At 40.0% G+C, this 20,603-nt stretch overlaps 1 protein-coding gene across 6 annotated transcripts in view; it reads right to left on the bottom strand.

Annotated features, from left to right (window-relative positions):
- MACF1 (microtubule actin crosslinking factor 1) overlaps window positions 1–20,603 on the bottom strand; it is a 413,635-nt gene that overhangs the window by 313,663 nt on the left and 79,369 nt on the right. For 3 of the 6 annotated variants that reach the window (XM_053707285.1, XM_053707286.1, XM_053707290.1), the window contains one exon: window positions 6,256–6,414. The exons of the other annotated variants lie outside the window; for them this stretch is intronic. In XM_053707285.1, coding sequence (XP_053563260.1) covers window positions 6,256–6,414 — 159 coding nt within the window. The remainder of the gene's footprint in view (window positions 1–6,255; window positions 6,415–20,603) is intronic. 6 annotated transcript variants of the gene reach the window in all.

The raw sequence follows: 20,603 nt of genomic DNA, 5'->3' as shown, positions 1-20,603 counted from the left end.
AAACTTTCATGTTTCAAATAGGGCATGTAATTTTAAACAACTTTCTAATTGACTTTTATCACCAATTTTGCTTTGTTCTTTTGGTATTCTTAGTGGAAAGCTAAACCTAGGAGGTTCATATGCTAATTTCTAAGACCTTGAAGGCCGCCTCTAATCTAAATGCATTTTGATCGTTTTTCACAACTAGAGGGCATTAGTTCACGTGTTTCATATAGATAACATTGAGCTCATGCACGTGAATTTACCATGGAGACAGCTCTGATTGAATATTTTTGAATATGCAAAACTGGGGAATTTGTAATTAAGGGATTGTCTATCTTTTATAACAACAAAAAATCTGGTGTTGACTGTCCCTTTAACTTTCATCGATCTTGCGTCTATTCGGCTTTTTACCAACTTTATTTATACCCTGCCACAAATGCCCCAACTATACTAAAATGTTTAACCCCTATCCCACCGCTCCCGGACCCTGCTGCCACCTAAATAAATGTATTAACCACTATCCCACCGCTCCCAGCCCCCGCCGCCACCTAAATAAATGTATTAAACCCTATCCCGCCGCTCCCGGACCCCGCTGCCACCTAAATAAATGTATTAACCCCTATCCCGCCAACACTAAACGTATTAACCCCTAAACCTCTGGCCTCCCACATCACTACCACTAACTAAACCTAATAATCCCTAAACTGCCAGCCCCCTACATCGCCATAAACTAAATTAAGCTATTAACCCCTAAACCTAACAAGCCGCTAACTTTAAATTTAAATTACCACATCCCTATCTTCAAATAAATTTAAACGTACCTGTAGAATTAAAATAAACTATTACCATGGTAATAATAAGGTTAAATAGTAGATTTAAATAATATGAGTAGGGGTAGGTAATATGTAATTTAGTTTATGTAATTGCTAGCTTTATTTAAGTGTAGTATAATAGTTAGGGTAGGTTAATTAATAGTTTAAAAATTGTTTATTTTAATTCTACAGGTAATTTTAAATTTATTTTAAGATAGAGATGTGGTAATTTTAATTTAAAGTTAGCGGCTTGTTAGGTTTAGGGGTTAATAGCTTAATTTAGTTTATGGCAATGTGGGGGGCTGGCGGTTTAGGGGTTAATAGGTTTAGTTAGTGGTAGTGATGTGGGAGGCCAGAGGTTTAGGGGTTAATACATTTATTTTGGTGGTGGCGGGGTCCGGGAGCGGCGGGAAAGGGGTTAATACTTTTATTTTGGTTGCGGCGATGTTGGGGCGGCAAATTAGGGGTGTTTAGACTCGGGGCTTATGTTAGGGTGTTAGGTGTAAACGTAACTGGTTTTCTACCATAGAAATCAATGGGATATCTGGCAGCATCAAACATAAGCTTTCGCTGCTTTCAGACTCCCATTGATTCCTATGGCATCCGCAGCCTCCAGGGTGGCGGATTGAAAACCAGGTACGCTGGGCCAGAATAGCCGCAAGTGTACCTGTTAACTATTTGATAACTTAAAAAGTGTCAAATAGTGCCGAATGTGTATTCAGAACATCTGTAATGATGTAAGCATCGAACTTTGTCGGATTGAGACCGGTGGATTGTATGTTACGTCACAGATTTCAACTTTTGCTGGTCTGTAGGCTTTGATAACTAGGTCGGATCAAGCTCGCCACAATTACGTTGCTAAATTCTAGCGTATTTGCGGTTGACGGCTTGATAGATATCCCCCTGGCCTTATCAAGAACTGTGCCTGTGGTCTTCCATTTCCTCACTATGTTCCTCACAGTGGACATTGACAGTTTAAATCTCTGCAATAGCTTTTTGTAGCCTTCCCCTAAACCATAATGTTGAACAATCTTTGTTTTCAGGTCATTTGAGAGTTGTTTTGAGGCCCCCATGTTGCCACTCTTCAGAGGAGAGTCAGAGAGAACAACTTGCAATTGGCCACCTAAAATACCCTTTCTCATGATTCGATGCATCTGTCTATGAAGTTCAAGGCTTAATGGGCTCACCAAATCAACTGCGTGTTCCAATTAATCAGTGCTAGGTAGTTACAGGTATTCAAATCAACAAAATGACAAGGGTGCCCAAATTTAGGCACCTACATATATATCCCTTGTGTGTGCCGCCAAGTTGGTGTCCCTGATTCTACGCACAACATTCTACTGGGAGGAGGATTCATTCCCTAAGTAACCGCTGTGTGTGAATGCTGTCTTCACGTGACATGACAGTGTTCAGTGAAGGAAGGAGAGCAAAGTGGTATCCCTGATCTGAATTAGGAATGTAACAATTTTTCTCTTTGATGACAAGTTGCTATGCCCACCTTTATTTTACTAGCCCTGCTACATATTTTTGCCTAATTGGCTGTAACACACAACAACTGCAAACCAATGCAATTTCTAATAAGATTATGAACATGGCTAGCCTTGTCATCTGTGGCCCGGATTGGCTCCTCTAAATGAGGCATGTGGTGGGTGGAGTTAAGATGTTATTTTTTTTTAAATGTATAGACTTGGTTGATATGTTATTCTATAGCAAGACAAAATAAATTTCTTGTAATTAAAAGGTGTTTACTGTCCCTTTAAATATGTCCAGAAGAATGAACAGAGACACTATTTCTCCACATTACACTAATATTTGAGAAATAATAGAGAGGAATGGAAATAAGCCTATTAGACCTGAGAAGACATAGTTTACTGAATGCTGTAACAAAATGGCAACTGATGTATTTAAGCAATATCTGAAAATGTATTTTAAAGGGACACTGAACCCAATTTTTTTCTTTCCTGATTCAGATAGAGCATGCAATTTTAAGCAACTTTCTAATTTACTCCTATTATCAAGTTTTCTTTGTTCTCTTTCTATCTTTATGTGAAAAAGAAGGCATCTAAGCTAAGGATCCAGCAATTTTTTGGTTCAGGACCATAGACAGCACTTGTTTATTGGTGCTGTCCAATCAGCAAGGATAACCCAGATTGTTAACCAAAAATGGGCCGGCATCTAAACTGACATTCTTGCTTTTCAAAAAAAACATACCAAGAGAATGAAGAAAATTTGATAAAAGGAGTAAATTAGAAAGTTGCTTAAAATCGCATGCTCTATCTGAATCACGAAAGAAAAAAAATTGGGTTCAGTGTCCCTTTAAGCTCTTGATTGTACCGTACCATTACTATTGTATTTTTAATTACATGTATTTGTACTTTTCAGTCATGTTCTTTGTACAATAAGAATTGATAAATCAATAAAAAAATATTTAAAATAAATATATCCAGAAGGATTGTTAGGCGGGATCAGACTGATAATGTTCTTCTTTGTAAAAAAGCACTATTGGGATAAAAGAGACTGCTCCCAGAGACTGTTATTCGTTCCTGAGAGAACGCTTCTCTTTCTTTTGTGTAAATTTGTAATATGACCTTTAAATATATCACCAACCACCACCTACTACAGTCATGTGCTAAAGGTAGTTCCGAGAGAGAATCTGGGAACACATCAACAATATAAAAAATGGAACCTTAACGATTCCCTTTGTTCAACATTTTAAAAACAGCATCAAAAATGTCCTGCCTCTCTCAAATGGACAATAATAGAACAAATACAGAAAGAGACAAAACGGAGAATCCAAACTGGCACTGAGAGAGGTATTCTGGATTCACAAACTGAAAACCAGAATACCTCAAGGATTAAATTCTGAGTATGATGTGATAAATTACTGGCAATTATGAAATGGTTAATCTCACACATACTCAGAACAGACATAACATTACAGTTCTTTTTCTAAATGTTGTCAATCCCAATAATCACTCTCTATAATAAGATTATTAATAAATGTAAATGGATTACATAATAAACACAGTGGATACCACATATGTTTGTATTTACATTTATATTTATTAATTAGTAAAAGTGGAGAATACAATGAACACAAGATGATATATATATATATATATATATATATATATATATATATATATGATAAAATAGCAGAAAGGTATTTGAAATGCTATGACTATATATATTTATATATATATATAAATACGTTCCAGCCTAAATACAATTCAGGAACTCAGGTTGCATTAGAGATAACTGCAAACAAAGATTCACAATTGTATATATGCATGGATGTTTCTATATTGTTTGTAACAAATTGTGGTGATAATGTTTGTAATATCTTGAGACAATGTGCCGAAATTTGATGATTTTTGGAATTTGCATATACTGTTTAACCAGATAACGGCATATATTACTTAAATTTATATAAGTGATATCAGCGACAAAGAGGTTAATATTGTTAGCAACCAAGGAGTTAAAGGGACACTGAACCCAAATGTTTTATTTCGTGATTCAGATAGAGCATGTGATTTTAAGCAACTTTCTAATTTACTCCTATTATCAATTTTTCTTCGTTCTCTTGCTTTCTTTATTTTACAAAGAAGGCATCTAAGCTATGTTTTTGATTCAGAACCATGGAAAGCACTTGTTTTTTTGTGGGTGAATTTATCCACCAATGAGCAAGAACAACCCAGGTTGTTAACCAAAAATGGGCCGGCATTAAACTTACATTCTTGCATTTCAAATAAAGATAGCAAGAGAACGAAGAAAAAATGATAATAGGAGTAAATTAGAAAGTTGCTTAAAATTGCATGCTCTATCTGAATCACAAAAGAAAAAAATTTAGGTTCAGTGTCCCTTTAATTGTTTTAGGTTTCTCTAGATACACCTTTTTCAGTGACTAGCTAGGGGTGTTTCATACATCACACCCTATCAGTGAATGAGTAGAATGGTTTTAATTATCCTATCAGAAGTAGGTAGGTCTTTTAAATAGAACATTTTGTATAGTTCCTATATGCTATCACTACGGCTATTGCTGAAATGTGTAAGCAGGAACTCTAATCTGTTCTTGATGTTTTGAATCGTCTTAAATTGTTTTTGTGTTTTTGTTTTTTTTATATGAAGCTGCTGTAAGCTGAAATAAAAGTTATATTTTATAATTGGACCTGCCTAGTGTCTCGTTTTTCCTAACCTGTTGCTGGATTTGGGGGAAAGTGAGCACAGGTTCTCAAGTCCTACATCAGACCCCGAGAGGTTTTGCAGCTATATTCACACAAACAAGCAGCGAGCGGCATGAGAAGCAGAGGTAAAGAACACTGATGACGTCATCAGCAATTTCCCGTGATTGAGTAGGGAGCAGAGATGAGTCGGAGGTAGCGGTTTCTGCAGCGACCCACGTGAGGATAAGCAGACTGCATAAGACATAGCTCCTGTGGACCAACATGGCATCTGACAAGGTACTCCAGTGTTCATCCCGCAGCCCAGTGGTAAGGCTCAAGCGCAGTGTATGCGCATTTCTCTGCAAACTGAAATTATCACAGTTTATCTGCTTACCGTTTGCTCGATCTGGCTGGCATTTGTATGTGTGACATTTTATGCACAAAGCGTATACCAGTGCTTGGATAATATAGCACATTAAGCACCCAGTTTATGTACTTACAAATGTTTTATAATCCTTTTGGTGCCGAGACTTTCCTTTTTGTGTGATATTGATAAAGGTAGTTCATGGCAGATCTCTATATGTCTAGATTGTAAGTTCCCACGGGAAAAGGGCCCTCAATTCGCCCTGTATTTGTTTGTTAAACCTTATCTGGTGTCTTTTATATTGTATTGTTCTGTACTTTTATCTTTGTACCCATGGACAGCACTGTGGAATCTGTTGGCGCTTTATAAATAAATATGTTAGATCACAAAATATATATAAGAGTTGCGCTTCTCCTCATAGCCTGAAATTTATAACAGCTAAAACTAAAAAAAATAAAATGCGCAAACCGATTTGAAAAAGTATATTCTACACCACATATATAACTTCAGTTTGGTAACATTAAATTCTAATTAGTCACAAGCATATAAAAAGGCCTGGCTCACAAAATGCACACAATTAGATCACACGGACAAACATACCCCAACCTACTAAATCCTAGGCACCACCAATCTTGCAGAACTAATTTGATGGCTTCTATTTAAAAACATGAGAACATAGGTCAGCACAAATTTCATTAAATCATTTATAACTATATCTCACTGTGTTTATCTACAAACCTCAAAATATTTTTTAACAATCCTTTTAAGTGACAAAACAGGTTCCTACTCAAAAAAACTCCCTAATAGCATGTCACTGCCATTGTATGATACTGTTAGGAACAAATGAAGCACTTTGACAATGAATGTAAGAGTAGTTATGTTTTTTTATGATACACAAAAAGAAATTCAAAAGGAGTAGGTTTAAATACTATACCTCAGTCTGTTTCAACTGTTCTTGCAAATCTTGCATAGTTTGGGGAAGTGGTTGCAGAGGACCCAGCCTCACTTCAATGTCGCGCACCATTGAGAGGTAAGTCAAGAGAGTCTCATCGTGATAAAGGCAGGCCTGCTTGCTGCGAGTGGCTTGGGAAGCCTAGTCAAGAGAAGATTTATAGAGGTTTCATATCTTGGGTATTAGCATTAAACCTAGAAATAAGCAAAACCATTTACAAGGCAGAGAAATATAAAACGTGGTCCATTGGCTCTGACTGCAACTGTAAGAAATGCTAAAGAAAACCTCTCTTTCATCTTCTTAAAGGGACAGTCTACACCAAAAATTTTCTTATTTAAAAAGATAGATAATCCCTTTATTACCCATTTCACGTTTTTGCATAACCAAAACAGTTATATTAATATACTTTTTACCTCTGTGATTACCTTGTATCTAAGCCTTTGCAGACAGCCTCCTTATCTAAGTGCCTTTGACAGACATGCAGTGTAGTCAGTGAAGACTCCTAAATAACTTCACGGGAGTGAGCACAATGTTATATATATATATATAACACACATGAACTAACACTGTCTAACTGTGAAAAACTTTCAAAATGCTCTAAACTAGGAGGCGGTTTTCAACTGTTAAGAAATTAGTTTGAGCCTAGCTAGGTTTAGCTTTTCAAAAATACCAACAAGGGAACAAAGCAAATTTGATGCTAAAAGTAAATTGGAAAGTTGTTTAAAATTGCATGCCCTATCTGACTCATGAAAGTCTAGTTTTGACTTTACTGTCCCTTTAACTGACATTTTTACTTGCATAATGTATCTCTGAAACCAGCCATTTCGTGATGCCTAAAGTATTTACCTGACACTATATATACAAAAAAAAGTATGTATACAAAGGTGTAAAACTGAACATCTATAGGAGACAGGGTATTTTATATAGGTACGGAAGGATTTCAGTAACCAAGTTCCAAGAATTTCCAATAATCTAAAATAAACAATGAGATAAATAAAAATAAAGGCATTTATGGACATCTCCAATAGAAAACGTATAAGTGCTAGTTTGTTACTTTTTTTTTCTACACACACTATATTTTTGCTTTATGAACTAGTATTTTGTCAGTTGCTTCATCAAAATTCTGATCTGTATGGCATTTGAGATAAAATTACAACATACCCGCAAATCATTTTTTGTCATCAGTTGAATTCCTACTAAAAGTATGTGGTATTTAAAAAGTTATAAAAAGCTTCCAGAAAAAAATGACAAGTAGAAAAATGATGTTGCAATGTAGCACAGGTACAAAAAAAACCTTTATCCAAACTGATTGGGACCATAAAAGATTTGGATTTATATACTGTATTTGCATCCGTAAAATGGGACAGTTTGGAGAGGGGGTGGGATTTAAACAACAATATCTGATGCCATTTGGGCTACATTTACATGTCATAATATAGCTTATACAGCAACCTAAATGTAGTTGTATATTATTTTAATACTTTTATATAGGTAGTTCAATCAGAAAGCTAGTATAGTACTGTATTGAAAAAAGTTATAGTGGTTGTTTTAAATAAACACATACTATCATTTGCATTTAAAAACACACAAAAAGTGCATGCGAAGAAGATGGTGGCTTACTGGAGGGAAAATGGAAATTATTTAGGAATTTGATTTTTAAATAACATTAATGAAAAAGTCTGGATTTCTGAATAATTCTGTATTTGGGCAACTAAAAATATCCTTAAAAAACAAATTATGCTTATTAGATAATTTCATTTCCCTCTGTATAAGGAGAGTCCATGGCTTCATTCCTTCAATCCTTACTGTTGGGAAAAACTGAACCTGGCCACCAGGAGGAGGCAAAGACACCCCAGTCAAAGTTTTTTAAAAATACTATTAAAAACAGGGGCATTTATCAAAGTTTACAAAGAAGCCGTTTTGATTAAAAACTTATCTCTTCTTTGCACAGCCAGAGCAGCTTCTCCCACCCGGAGATCCTCTCTTCACTCGTCATCAATGACTAATCCAGCTTCCTCCATTCACGGCTTTCCCCTCAGGGTAGTCATTGCCTGATGCCATGTCGTGATTGGAGGAAGCTGGATTAGTCATTGATGACGTGTGAAGAGAGGATCTCTGGGTGGGGGAAGCTGCTCTGGCTGTGGAAAAAACAAAGGTAAGTTTTTAATCAAAATGGCTGCCTTCTAAACTTTGATGAATGAAAGTGTCCCTGTTTTTAATAGTGTTTTTAAAAACCGGGCTTTTATTCATCAAAGTTTACCTTCACTTTAAATACCTCTCCCCCTTCCCCCAGTCTCTCTGCTGAGGGAACAAGGAACAGTAGGAGAAATATAAGGGTATAAAAGATGCCAGAAGAAAAATATAATTTAGAGGGCCGCTCATCGGAGAACACGGACGGGGGCCGTGGACTCTCCTTATACAGAAGGAAATACAATTATCTGGTAAGCACAATTTATGTTTTCCTTCTTAACATAAGGACAGTCCACGGCTTCATTCCTTACTGTTGGGAAACTTATACCCAAGCTCTAGAGGACACTGAATGAAAACAGGAGGGACAAAAAGAGGCGGACCCTAATCTGCGGACACCACAGCCTGCAAAACCTCTCTCCCGAAGGCTGCTTCAGCTGAAGCAAAAACATCAAACTTGAAGTTGAAGAAGTATGTAAGGAAGACCAGGTAGCCGCCTTACAAATCTGATCCATAGAGGCCTCGTTCTTAAAGGCCCAAGAGGAAGCCACTGCTCTAGTAGAATGAGCCGTAATTCTCTGAGGAGATTTATGTCCCGCTGTCTCATAAGCTAAGCGGATAACACTACTTAACCAAAAGGATAAGGAAGTTGAAGAGACATTCTGACCCTTACGCTTCCCAGAATAGGCAACAAACAAGGAAGAAGTTTGACTAAAATCCATAGTAGCCTGATGATAGAACTTCAAGGCGTGAACCACGTCCAAATTATGAAGCAAATGTTCCTTCGAAGGAGGAGGATTGGGACACAAGGTAGGAACCACAATCTCTTATTTGATGTTGCGGTCTGACACGACCTTAGGAAGAAACCCTAACTTAGTACGTAGGACAGCCTTATCTGAATAGAACACCAGATAAGGAGCCTCACATTGCAAAGTGGCAATCTCAGAAACTCTGCGCGCAGAAGCAATAGCCAGTAGAAAGCCTCTTGTGCAGTAAAACGGACAGGGGCGAAATCTGTCCCCTCAGGAAACTGGCAGAAACACCATTCTCCAGTCCATCCTGCAGAAACGATAGGATTCTGGCAACCTTAACTTTAAGCCAGGGGAATCCACGCTCTTCACACCAGAATAAATAGGTTCACCACACCTTATGATAGATGCGATGAGTAACCGGCTTACAAGCTTGAATGAGAGTATCAATAACTCTCTCAGAAAAACCTCTCTTGGCTAGGACTAAGCGTTCAATCTCCACGCAGTCAGCCTCAGAGAATCTAGATTTTGATGAACAAAAGGACCTTGTTCCAGCAGATACCTGCGACAAAGTAACTTCCATGAAGAAGATGACATCCTCACCAGATTAGCGAACCACGTCCTTCGCGGCCACGATAGAGCAATCAGTATCACTGATGCCTGCTCCTGCTTCATGGGGGCCACTAAACGAGGATTGAGTGGTAACGGCGGGAAAAGGTAAATTAGATTGAACCTCCAAGGCACTGCTAATGCATCTATTAGCTCCGCCTGAGGATCCCTGGACCTCGACCTATATCTGGGTAGCTTGGTATTGAGATGGGACGCCATGAGATCTATCTCCGGCATCCCCCACCTGTAGCATATCTCCGCAAACACTTTGAGATGGAGAGACCATTCCCCCGGATGAAAGGCTTGTCTGCTGAGAAAATCTGCTTCCCAGTTGTCCACACCTGAAATGTGGATCGCTGACAGAGAACAGCTGTGGGCCTCCGCCCACTCTAAAATCAGAGATACTTCCCTCATTGCTAGGGAGCTTCTCGTCCCCCACTGATGGTTGATGTAAGCCACCGAGGTTATATTGTCTCATTGGAATCTGATAAACCGGGATGAACCCAGAAGAGGCAAAGCCTTCAGAGCATTGAAGATTGCCGAAGTTCCAGAATGTTGATTGGGAGGGAGCGTTCCTCCTGAGACCACAGGCCCTGTGACTTCTTGGCACCACAAACAGCTCCCCATCCTGATAGACTCGCGTCCGTAGACACAGTCTCCCAGGATGGTCTTAGAAAGGATGTCCCTCGGGACTGATGATCTGGATAGAGCCACCAAGAGCGAGCTTCTCTCGACCAGTTGTCCAGAGAAATCCGTTGAGAGATCTGAATGATCGCCGTTCCACTGCCTCAGCATGCACAGTTGCAACGGTCTGAGACAGAACCAGGCAAAGGCTGGACACCATGAGACCAATTACCTCCATACACTGAGCCACAGATGGCCTTAAGGAGGTCCGGAGGGCAAGACATGCCGAAGCTAGCTTGCAACGTCTCTGGTCTGTTAGGAATATCCTTGTGGATATGGAGTCTATTACAGTACCCAGGAATTCTAGCCTGGTTCTTGGAATAAGAGAACTCTTTTCTAAGTTTATCTTCCATCTATGAGATCGAAGAAGAGAGAGAAGGGGGAGCCACTGCTATACCCTGGGTTCTGGCAATGGCTAAAAGAGCCCCTTGGACCTTAGTAAAAAATCCTTGGAGCAGTAGCTAGACCAAATGGAAGTGCAATGAACTGGAAGTGCTGGTCCAGGAACGCAAACCTTAGGAATTGGAAGTGGAACGTGAAGGTAAGCATCCTTCAGATCTATAGTGGTCATGAATGGTCCTTCCTGAACTAGGGGAAGGATGGACCTTATTATCTCCATCTTGAACGAGGGGACATTTAGAAAATGTAAGCACTTTAGGTCCAGAATCGGGCGGAAAGTTCCCTTTTTCTTTGGAACCACGAACAAGTTGAATAGTATCCCAAACCTCTTTCTGCGATAGCAACCGGAACAATGACCCCTAAGTAGGACAGATCCCGCACGCACCCCAGAAAGGCTTCCCTCTTTTCTGTCTTGGAAGACAGGCTTGAGAGGAAAAATCTGCCCTGAGCTATGACCTCCAGGACCTATGGATCCTGCATGTCCCTGAACCAAGCGTCTAAAAACAGCGACAGTCTTCCCCTACACGATCCAGCGCCGGATCGGGGGCCGCCCCTTGATGCCGTTTTGGTCTCGGCGGGCTTCTTGCTCTGCTTGGATATATTCCAGGATTGAGCCGGCTTCCAAGTACTTTTGGCTTGCTCAAGCTTAGAGGAGGACTGTTGTCATTGGGATTTCTCAGAACGAAAGGAACGAAAATTAGAACTCTTTACCTTAGGCTTGTTCTTTTTATCCTGCGGTAGGAAGGCACCCTTACCCCCTGTTACCGTGGAGATAATGGAGTCCAGGCCTGGACCAAATAAAATATTTCCCTTAAAAGGAAGGGAAAGAATTCTAGACTTAGAAGTCATATCCACAGACCAGGACTTCAGCCAGAGCGCCCGATGGGTCTGAACTGAAAAAACAGAAACTTTAGCATTTAGGCGAATAATCTGCATGTTTGCATCACAGATAAAAGAATTAGCAATTCTCAAGGCTTGAATTCTTTCCTAGATAACGTTGAGGGGACCCGCCACCTCGATCAATTACGATAAGGAGTCGCACCAGTAGTTCGCAGCTCCAGCAATTGATGCAACAGCCGCTGCCGGTTGAATCAAATATCCCGTATGTTGAAACATTTTTCTTAGAAAAGTTTCCATCTTTTTATCCATTGGCTCTCTGAACGACGAGCTATCCTCAAGTGGAATAGTAGTACGTTTGGCCAGCGTGGAGATAGCGCCATCCACCTTAGGAACAGAACCCCACAACTCCAATTGAGAGTCTGCAACATTCAAAGTGAAAGTAAAAACCTGTGTGTTCTAGCCACATAACAAACAGTCTATGAGCCCAATAAAATCTCACACATAAAGCAGCATAAAATCAAAGCAACACATTTGATTAATCCCCACTGTTCAATAATCCCCCTCAGTAGATATTAACCCATGAATCTATTAAGATAAAAACAGAATTTATGTTTACCTGATAAATTACTTTCTCCAACGGTGTGTCCGGTCCACGGCGTCATCCTTACTTGTGGGATATTCTCTTCCCCAACAGGAAATGGCAAAGAGCCCAGCAAAGCTGGTCACATGATCCCTCCTAGGCTCCGCCTTCCCCAGTCATTCGACCGACGTAAAGGAGGAATATTTGCATAGGAGAAATCATATGATACCGTGGTGACTGTAGTTAAAGAAAATAAATTATCAGACCTGATTAAAAAACCAGGGCGGGCCGTGGACCGGACACACCGTTGGAGAAAGTAATTTATCAGGTAAACATAAATTCTGTTTTCTCCAACATAGGTGTGTCCGGTCCACGGCGTCATCCTTACTTGTGGGAACCAATACCAAAGCTTTAGGACACGGATGAAGGGAGGGAGCAAATCAGGTCACCTAGATGGAAGGCACCACGGCTTGCAAAACCTTTCTCCCAAAAATAGCCTCAGAAGAAGCAAAAGTATCAAATTTGTAAAATTTAGTAAAAGTGTGCAGTGAAGACCAAGTCGCTGCCTTACATATCTGATCAACAGAAGCCTCGTTCTTGAAGGCCCATGTGGAAGCCACAGCCCTAGTGGAATGAGCTGTGATTCTTTCAGGAGGCTGCCGTCCGGCAGTCTCGTAAGCCAATCTGATGATGCTTTTAAGCCAAAAGGAGAGAGAGGTAGAAGTTGCTTTTTGACCTCTCCTTTTACCAGAATAAACAACAAACAAGGAAGATGTTTGTCTAAAATCCTTTGTAGCATCTAAATAGAATTTTAAAGCACGAACTACATCCAAATTGTGCAACAAACGTTCCTTCTTTGAAACTGGATTCGGACACAAAGAAGGCATGACTATCTCCTGGTTAATGTTTTTGTTAGAAACAACTTTCAGAAGAAAACCAGGTTTAGTACGCAAAACCACCTTATCTGCATGGAACACCAGATAAGGAGGAGAACACTGCAGAGCAGATAATTCTGAAACTCTTCTAGCAGAAGAAATTGCAACCAAAAACAAAACTTTCCAAGATAATAACTTAATATCAACGGAATGTAAGGGTTCAAACGGAACCCCCTGAAGAACTGAAAGAACTAAATTGAGACTCCAAGGAGGAGTCAAAGGTTTGTAAACAGGCTTGATTCTAACCAGAGCCTGAACAAAGGCTTGAACATCTGGCACAGCTGCCAGCTTTTTGTGAAGTAACACAGATAAGGCAGAAATCTGTCCCTTCAAAGAACTTGCAGATAATCCTTTCTCCAAACCTTCTTGAAGAAAGGATAGAATCTTAGGAATTTTTATCTTGTCCCAAGGGAATCCTTTAGATTCACACCAACAGATATATTTTTTCCATATTTTGTGGTAGATTTTTCTAGTTACAGGCTTTCTGGCCTGAACAAGAGTATCAATGACAGAATCTGAGAACCCTCGCTTTGATAAGATCAAGCGTTCAATCTCCAGGCAGTCAGTTGGAGTGAGACCAGATTCGGATGTTCGAACGGACCTTGAACAAGAAGGTCCCGTCTCAAAGGTAGCTTCCATGGTGGAGCCGATGACATATTCACCAGGTCTGCATACCAAGTCCTGCGTGGCCACGCAGGAGCTATCAAGATCACCGATGCCCTCTCCTGATTGATCCTGGCTACCAGCCTGGGGATGAGAGGAAACGGCGGGAATACATAAGCTAGTTTGAAGGTCCAAGGTGCTACTAGTGCATCTACTAGAGTCGCCTTGGGATCCCTGGATCTGGACCCGTAGCAAGGAACCTTGAAGTTCTGACGAGAGGCCATCAGATCCATGTCTGGAATGCCCCACAACTGAGTAATTTGGGCAAAGATTTCCGGATGGAGTTCCCACTCCCCCGGATGAAATGTCTGACGACTCAGAAAATCCGCTTCCCAATTTTCCACTCCTGGGATGTGGATTGCAGACAAGTGGCAGGAGTGAGTCTCCGCCCATTGAATGATTTTGGTCACTTCTTCCATCGCCAGGGAACTCCTTGTTCCCCCCTGATGGTTGATGTACGCAACAGTCGTCATGTTGTCTGATTGAAACCGTATGAATTTGGCCTTTGCTAGCTGAGGCCAAGCCTTGAGAGCATTGAATATCGCTCTCAGTTCCAGAATATTTATCGGGAGAAGAGATTCTTCCCGAGACCAAAGACCCTGAGCTTTCAGGGGTCCCCAGACCGCGCCCCAGCCCACCAGACTGGCGTCGGTCATGGCAATGACCCACTCTGGTCTGCGGAAGCTCATCCCCTGTGACAGGTTGTCCAGGGACAGCCACCAACGGAGTGAATCTCTGGTCCTCTGATCTACTTGTATCGTCGGAGACAAGTCTGTATAATCCCCATTCCACTGACTGAGCATGCACAGTTGTAATGGTCTTAGATGAATTCGCGCAAAAGGAACTATGTCCATTGCCGCTACCATCAAACCTATTACTTCCATGCACTGCGCTATGGAAGGAAGAGGAACAGAATGAAGTACTTGACAAGAGTTTAGAAGTCCGTGTGAGCCTTTGCTTGTGGAAGGGACGACGCTTGAATCAGAATGTCGTCCAAGTAAGGTACTACTGCAATGCCCCTTGGTCTTAGCACCGCTAGAAGGGACCCTAGTACCTTTGTGAAAATTCTTGGAGCAGTGGCTAATCCGAACGGAAGTGCCACAAACTGGTAATGCTTGTCCAGGAATGCGAACCTTAGGAACCGATGATGTTCCTTGTGGATAGGAATATGTAGATACGCATCCTTTAAATCCACCGTGGTCATGAATTGACCTTCCTGGATGGAAGGAAGAATTGTTCGAATGGTTTCCATTTTGAACGATGGAACCTTGAGAAACTTGTTTAGGATCTTGAGATCTAAGATTGGTCTGAATGTTCCCTCTTTTTTGGGAACTACGAACAGATTGGAGTAGAACCCCATCCCTTGTTCTCCTAATGGAACAGGATGAATCACTCCCATTTTTAACAGGTCTTCTACACAATGTAAGAATGCCTGTTTTTTTATGTGGTCTGAAGACAATTGAGACCTGTGGAACCTCCCCCTTGGGGGAAGCCCCTTGAATTCCAGAAGATAACCTTGGGAGACTATTTCTAGCGCCCAAGGATCCAGAACATCTCTTGCCCAAGCCTGAGCGAAGAGAGAGAGTCTGCCCCCCACCAGATCCGGTCCCGGATCGGGGGCCAACATCTCATGCTGTCTTGGTAGCAGTGGCAGGTTTCTTGGCCTGCTTTCCTTTGTTCCAGCCTTGCATTGGCCTCCAGGCTGGTTTGGCTTGAGAAGTATTACCCTCTTGCTTAGAGGACGTAGCACTTGGGGCTGGTCCGTTTCTGCGAAAGGGACGAAAATTAGGTTTATTTTTGGCCTTGAAAGACCTATCCTGAGGAAGGGCGTGGCCCTTGCCCCCAGTGATATCAGAAATAATCTCTTTCAAGTCAGGGCCAAACAGCGTTTTCCCCTTGAAAGGAATGTTAAGCATCCGCTGACCAAGATTTTAGCCAAAGCGCTCTGCGCGCCACAATAGCAAACCCAGAATTTTTCGCCGCTAATCTAGCCAATTGCAAAGTGGCGTCTAGGGTGAAAGAGTTAGCCAATTTGAGACCATGAATTCTGTCCAAAATCTCCTCATAAGAAGAATCTTTATTGAGCGCCTTTTCTAGTTCATCGAACCAGAAACACGCTGCTGTAGTGACAGGAACAATGCATGAAATTGGTTGTAGAAGGTAACCTTGCTGAACAAACATCTTTTTAAGCAAACCCTCTAATTTTTTATCCATAGGATCTTTGAAAGCACAACTATCTTCTATGGGTATAGTGGTGCGTTTGTTTAGAGTAGAAACCGCCCCCTCGACCTTGGGGACTGTCTGCCATAAGTCCTTTCTGGGGTCGACCATAGGAAACAATTTCTTAAATATAGGGGGAGGGACGAAAGGTATGCCGGGCCTTTCCCATTCTTTATTTACAATGTCCGCCACCCGCTTGGGTATAGGAAAAGCTTCGGGGGGCCCCGGGACCTCTAGGAACTTGTCCATTTTACATAATTTCTCTGGAATGACCAAATTCTCACAATCATCCAGAGTAGATAACACCTCCTTAAGCAGGGCGCGGAGATGTTCCAATTTAAATTTAAATGTAATCACATCAGGTTCAGCTTGTTGAGAAATTTTTCTCTAAATTTTGTGTCACATAAATCACATCTATTTAAATGAGAAGGAACCTTGGCTTCCCCACATACAGAACACAGTCTATCTGGTAGTTCAGACATGTTAAACAGGCATAAACTTGATAACAAAGTACAAAAAACGTTTTAAAATAAAACCGTTACTGTCACTTTAAATTTTAAACTGAACACACTTTATTACTGCAAATGTGAAAAAGTATGAAGGAATTGTTCAAAATTCACCAAAATTTCACCACAGTGTCTTAAAGCCTTAAAAGTATTGCACACCAAATTTGAAAGCTTTAACTCTTAAAATAACGGAACCGGAGCCGTTTTTATATTTAACCCCTTTACAGTCCCTGGTATCTGCTTTGCTGAGACCCAACCAAGCCCAAAGGGGAATACGATACCAAATGACGCCTTCAGAAAGTCTTTTCTGTGTATCAGAGCTCCTCACACATGCATCTGCATGTCATGCTTCCTAAAAACAAGTGCGCAATAGAGGCGCGAAAATGAGGCTCTGCCTATGATTAGGGAAAGCCCCCAGAGGATAAGGTGTCCAATACAGTGCCTGCCGGTTATTTTACATAATTCCCAAGAATAAAATAATTCCTCAAAGCTATGAAGTATAAAATATGTTTATATATCAATCGTTTTAGCCCAGAAAATGTCTGCAGTCTTAAAAGCCCTTGTGAAGCCCTTTTTTTCTTATGTAATAAAAATGGCTTACCGGATCCCATAGGGAAAATGACAGCTTCCAGCATTACATCGTCTTGTTAGAAATGTGTCATACCTCAAGCAGCAAAAGTCTGCTCACTGTTTCCCCCAACTGAAGTTAATTCCTCTCAACAGTCCTGTGTGGAAACAGCCATCGATTTTAGTAACGGTTGCTAAAATCATTTTCCTCTTACAAACAGAAATCTTCATCACCTTTCTGTTTCAGAGTAAATAGTACATACCAGCACTATTTTAAAATAACAAACTCTTGATTGAATAATAAAAACTACAGTTAAACACCAAAAAACTCTAAGCCATCTCCGTGGAGATGTTGCCTGTACAACGGCAAAGAGAATGACTGGGGAAGGCGGAGCCTAGGAGGGATCATGTGACCAGCTTTGCTGGGCTCTTTGCCATTTCCTGTTGGGGAAGAGAATATCCCACAAGTAAGGATGACGCCGTGGACCGGACACACCTATGTTGGAGAAAAGAGTCACACTGTGACCCTGTCTTCTAGTGTTTCCAACATATGTAAAAATTGACGATCTTACCAGAATCCATGCTGTGGAACAGAAACACAGCTTCTCAAGTGTGACAGTCTTGTAGCATCGCTCCTGACATGGACTTGAGTAAAGAAAACGAGCAGGCAGTAAGACTCGTCAACACTGATTGCTTAAGGAGCTGTTAGCAGGCAGTCTGGATGGGTTCGCAGAAAGACTCTCCCTGCATCTCCAGACTAAATTTCGTGAATGCTCTCACTGAGAGGCTGACAAGACTACTTAAAACTCCAGTCCCATATCGAAGGACAGATACCCCCCTAAGGAACTACTCTAAAATCTTCTGACGCTTCTCTGCCATCCTCCTGTGACGAAAGGCAAAAAATGACGGGGGGATGGGGAAGTGAGAGAGGTATTTAAGCCTTTGGCTGGGGTGTCTTTGCCTCCACCTGGTGGCCAGGTTCAGTACTTCCAAACAGTAAGGAATGTAGCCGTGGAATCTCCTTATATTAAGAAGGAAATATCTATGTTTCTGTGCAGCTCTGTATGCTAATGTACGTCACAGTGTACTCGCTTCTTTATGTAAACCCAAAGAATAGAGAAAAATAATCTAGCACTTTGTGATCATTATTCCTCCACTTGCACTAATAGGGCACATTGAGCCTCAAATTAAAATAGGATGCATCTTAAGAACATGTTTAGTTTAGAAATGACAAAGCAGTGATTGATAAACTTGTGTGACACTTATAAGCCACAAAAAAACAATGTAAATATATATAAAGCTGTTGAATTATTTTTAATGAAGGGGGTATGTAGAAGTCCAAACTGGAATTTCAGGAGCTCCTGGGATTTCTGAAAAGGACATTCTAATACAAAAATTGCATTCATTAGAACATGTCCTGTTTGCATTAGTGACTTGAGCACTGCAGCTCCAAAGCAGAAAATTACTAGTTGCCACTCCTGATTGGCTGACCAGACATGTCCTGCTGCGGGGGAAAGCAATGACTGTGGCCGTAGTACTTTTACCTATGTTAGAATGACCTTTAGCCCTGGACTTGTACAGGATGTTTCCCTTGAATTAGCAATGAAAAGGAAAAAAAATACTATATTAAAAGTAATTAATTAGCTAATGATGTGTTTATATATATATATATATATATATACGTGTATATATATATATATATATATATATATATATATATATATATATATATATATATATATATATATATATATATATAGTGTGGAAATACAATCAGTGCTATTATTCAAATAAAAATTTATAGCAGCACCAGTAATAAAGAGTCCAGCTGACTCAAGCTATGTTTATGCAGTAGTCATGAAAAAACACAACATCTAGCCGCTGGACAATGCCAGAGGTTTTACACACTTATCAAACCTTCATTGAGGAGTCTGGATAGCATATCAAGCCCAGGCTTCATGCCAAAGAAAAGACAGCTATTCATATTAATAGCCACAGGCAATGAGTCGGACTTCTCAAAAAGAAACAAACAGTGAATAATAGGCTAAGGGCTGAAGTAGAGAATTTCTCACAGAAGCAGTGTGTGGTCACAGACTGATCAAATTGTCTCATTTTTAAACAGGCACATTATTTCCCTAATTTTCTCTCTAATTAAATATACATATATACTGTTATATATTTTTTTTTTACTATAATTATTTTATTTTTGTAACTCGAAAGCTTGTTTTCCCATTTAATAATGTAAATGAAAAAAAAAAAAATAAGATCAAGAAAACCGACCAATAATCAATTCCTGCCTAATATGTACTTTAATTACATTTTACTTACAATTTAAAGGTATATGAAACCCACATTTTTTTTCTTTCAGCCAACCAATCAGCAAGCGCTACCCAGGTGCTGAACTAAAATTGGGCCGGCTCCTAAGCTTACATTTCTTCTTTCTTTGTTGTTGATATTTTGCGCCCGCTCCCAAGCCTACATTCCTGCTTTTATTTTATATTTTGGATTTTTGAGCTAAAGAGTGCCTGATTAATCTGGCTTAACATATGTTTTGGAAATGACTTTAATAACGAGTATATCCTTTTGTCTTTTATTCCCAATACATTTTTAATGCCACTGGATTTAATGAAATGATGGATTTAAATATTGTACATTAAAAATTGCATATTTGTTGGGTTATAGTTTTTATGTTTATGAAAAGCATTATTAATAATATTTTATCAAGGATTTGTATAGTTTCATGTGATGAAGCAAAGAAAATAAAAATGTTGGATTTGTTTCAATTAAATTGACAAAAACAATCCCTTAATTATACTTCAACCATCTGAAAATAGTTTGTTCTTTATTAATTGAAGTAAGGTGGTTAATGCTGAGCCCATTTGGAACATAGCAGTGAGAAAACACTCCAGCAAGCAGCACTGAGAATAATAATGTCATTGTAACAATACTTTCCCTCAGGCCTCTCTTCCCCTTCTGTCTTTTCTCTTTGGAATATTCTCAGCTCTCTCCCTCTCTGATATATTCTAGAAGCATAAGCAAACTTAGGTTGTCATCCACAGATTCTGTCTTCTGAAACTTCCATAATTCAGATAGAGCATTCAGTTTAATAACAAATCATTTCCGGCTAACTGGCATTATTAAACTGACTACTACTTTCTCTTGGTAATATTTCGGAGACACAGCTCTTTGCCAGAAGAGCATAATCAGGTAGGCTAAACAGAGTGCATTGTACCTTGAGCACTATATGTAGAACATTGCCTCACTCAGCTGACGCATAGTGCTCCCGTCACTACCTGAGTATATGCGATCATGGAAAAAGGCTTCACTCTGTATGAATCATGAAAGGTTCATTTTGGCTTAATGTTCCTTTTACACAAATTAAAAAATGTTA

The sequence above is a fragment of the Bombina bombina genome, chromosome 3 (assembly GCF_027579735.1).
Source record: "Bombina bombina isolate aBomBom1 chromosome 3, aBomBom1.pri, whole genome shotgun sequence".
In the NCBI taxonomy this organism is placed as follows: domain Eukaryota; kingdom Metazoa; phylum Chordata; class Amphibia; order Anura; family Bombinatoridae; genus Bombina; species Bombina bombina.
This window is presented reverse-complemented; position numbering and strand designations above follow the sequence as displayed.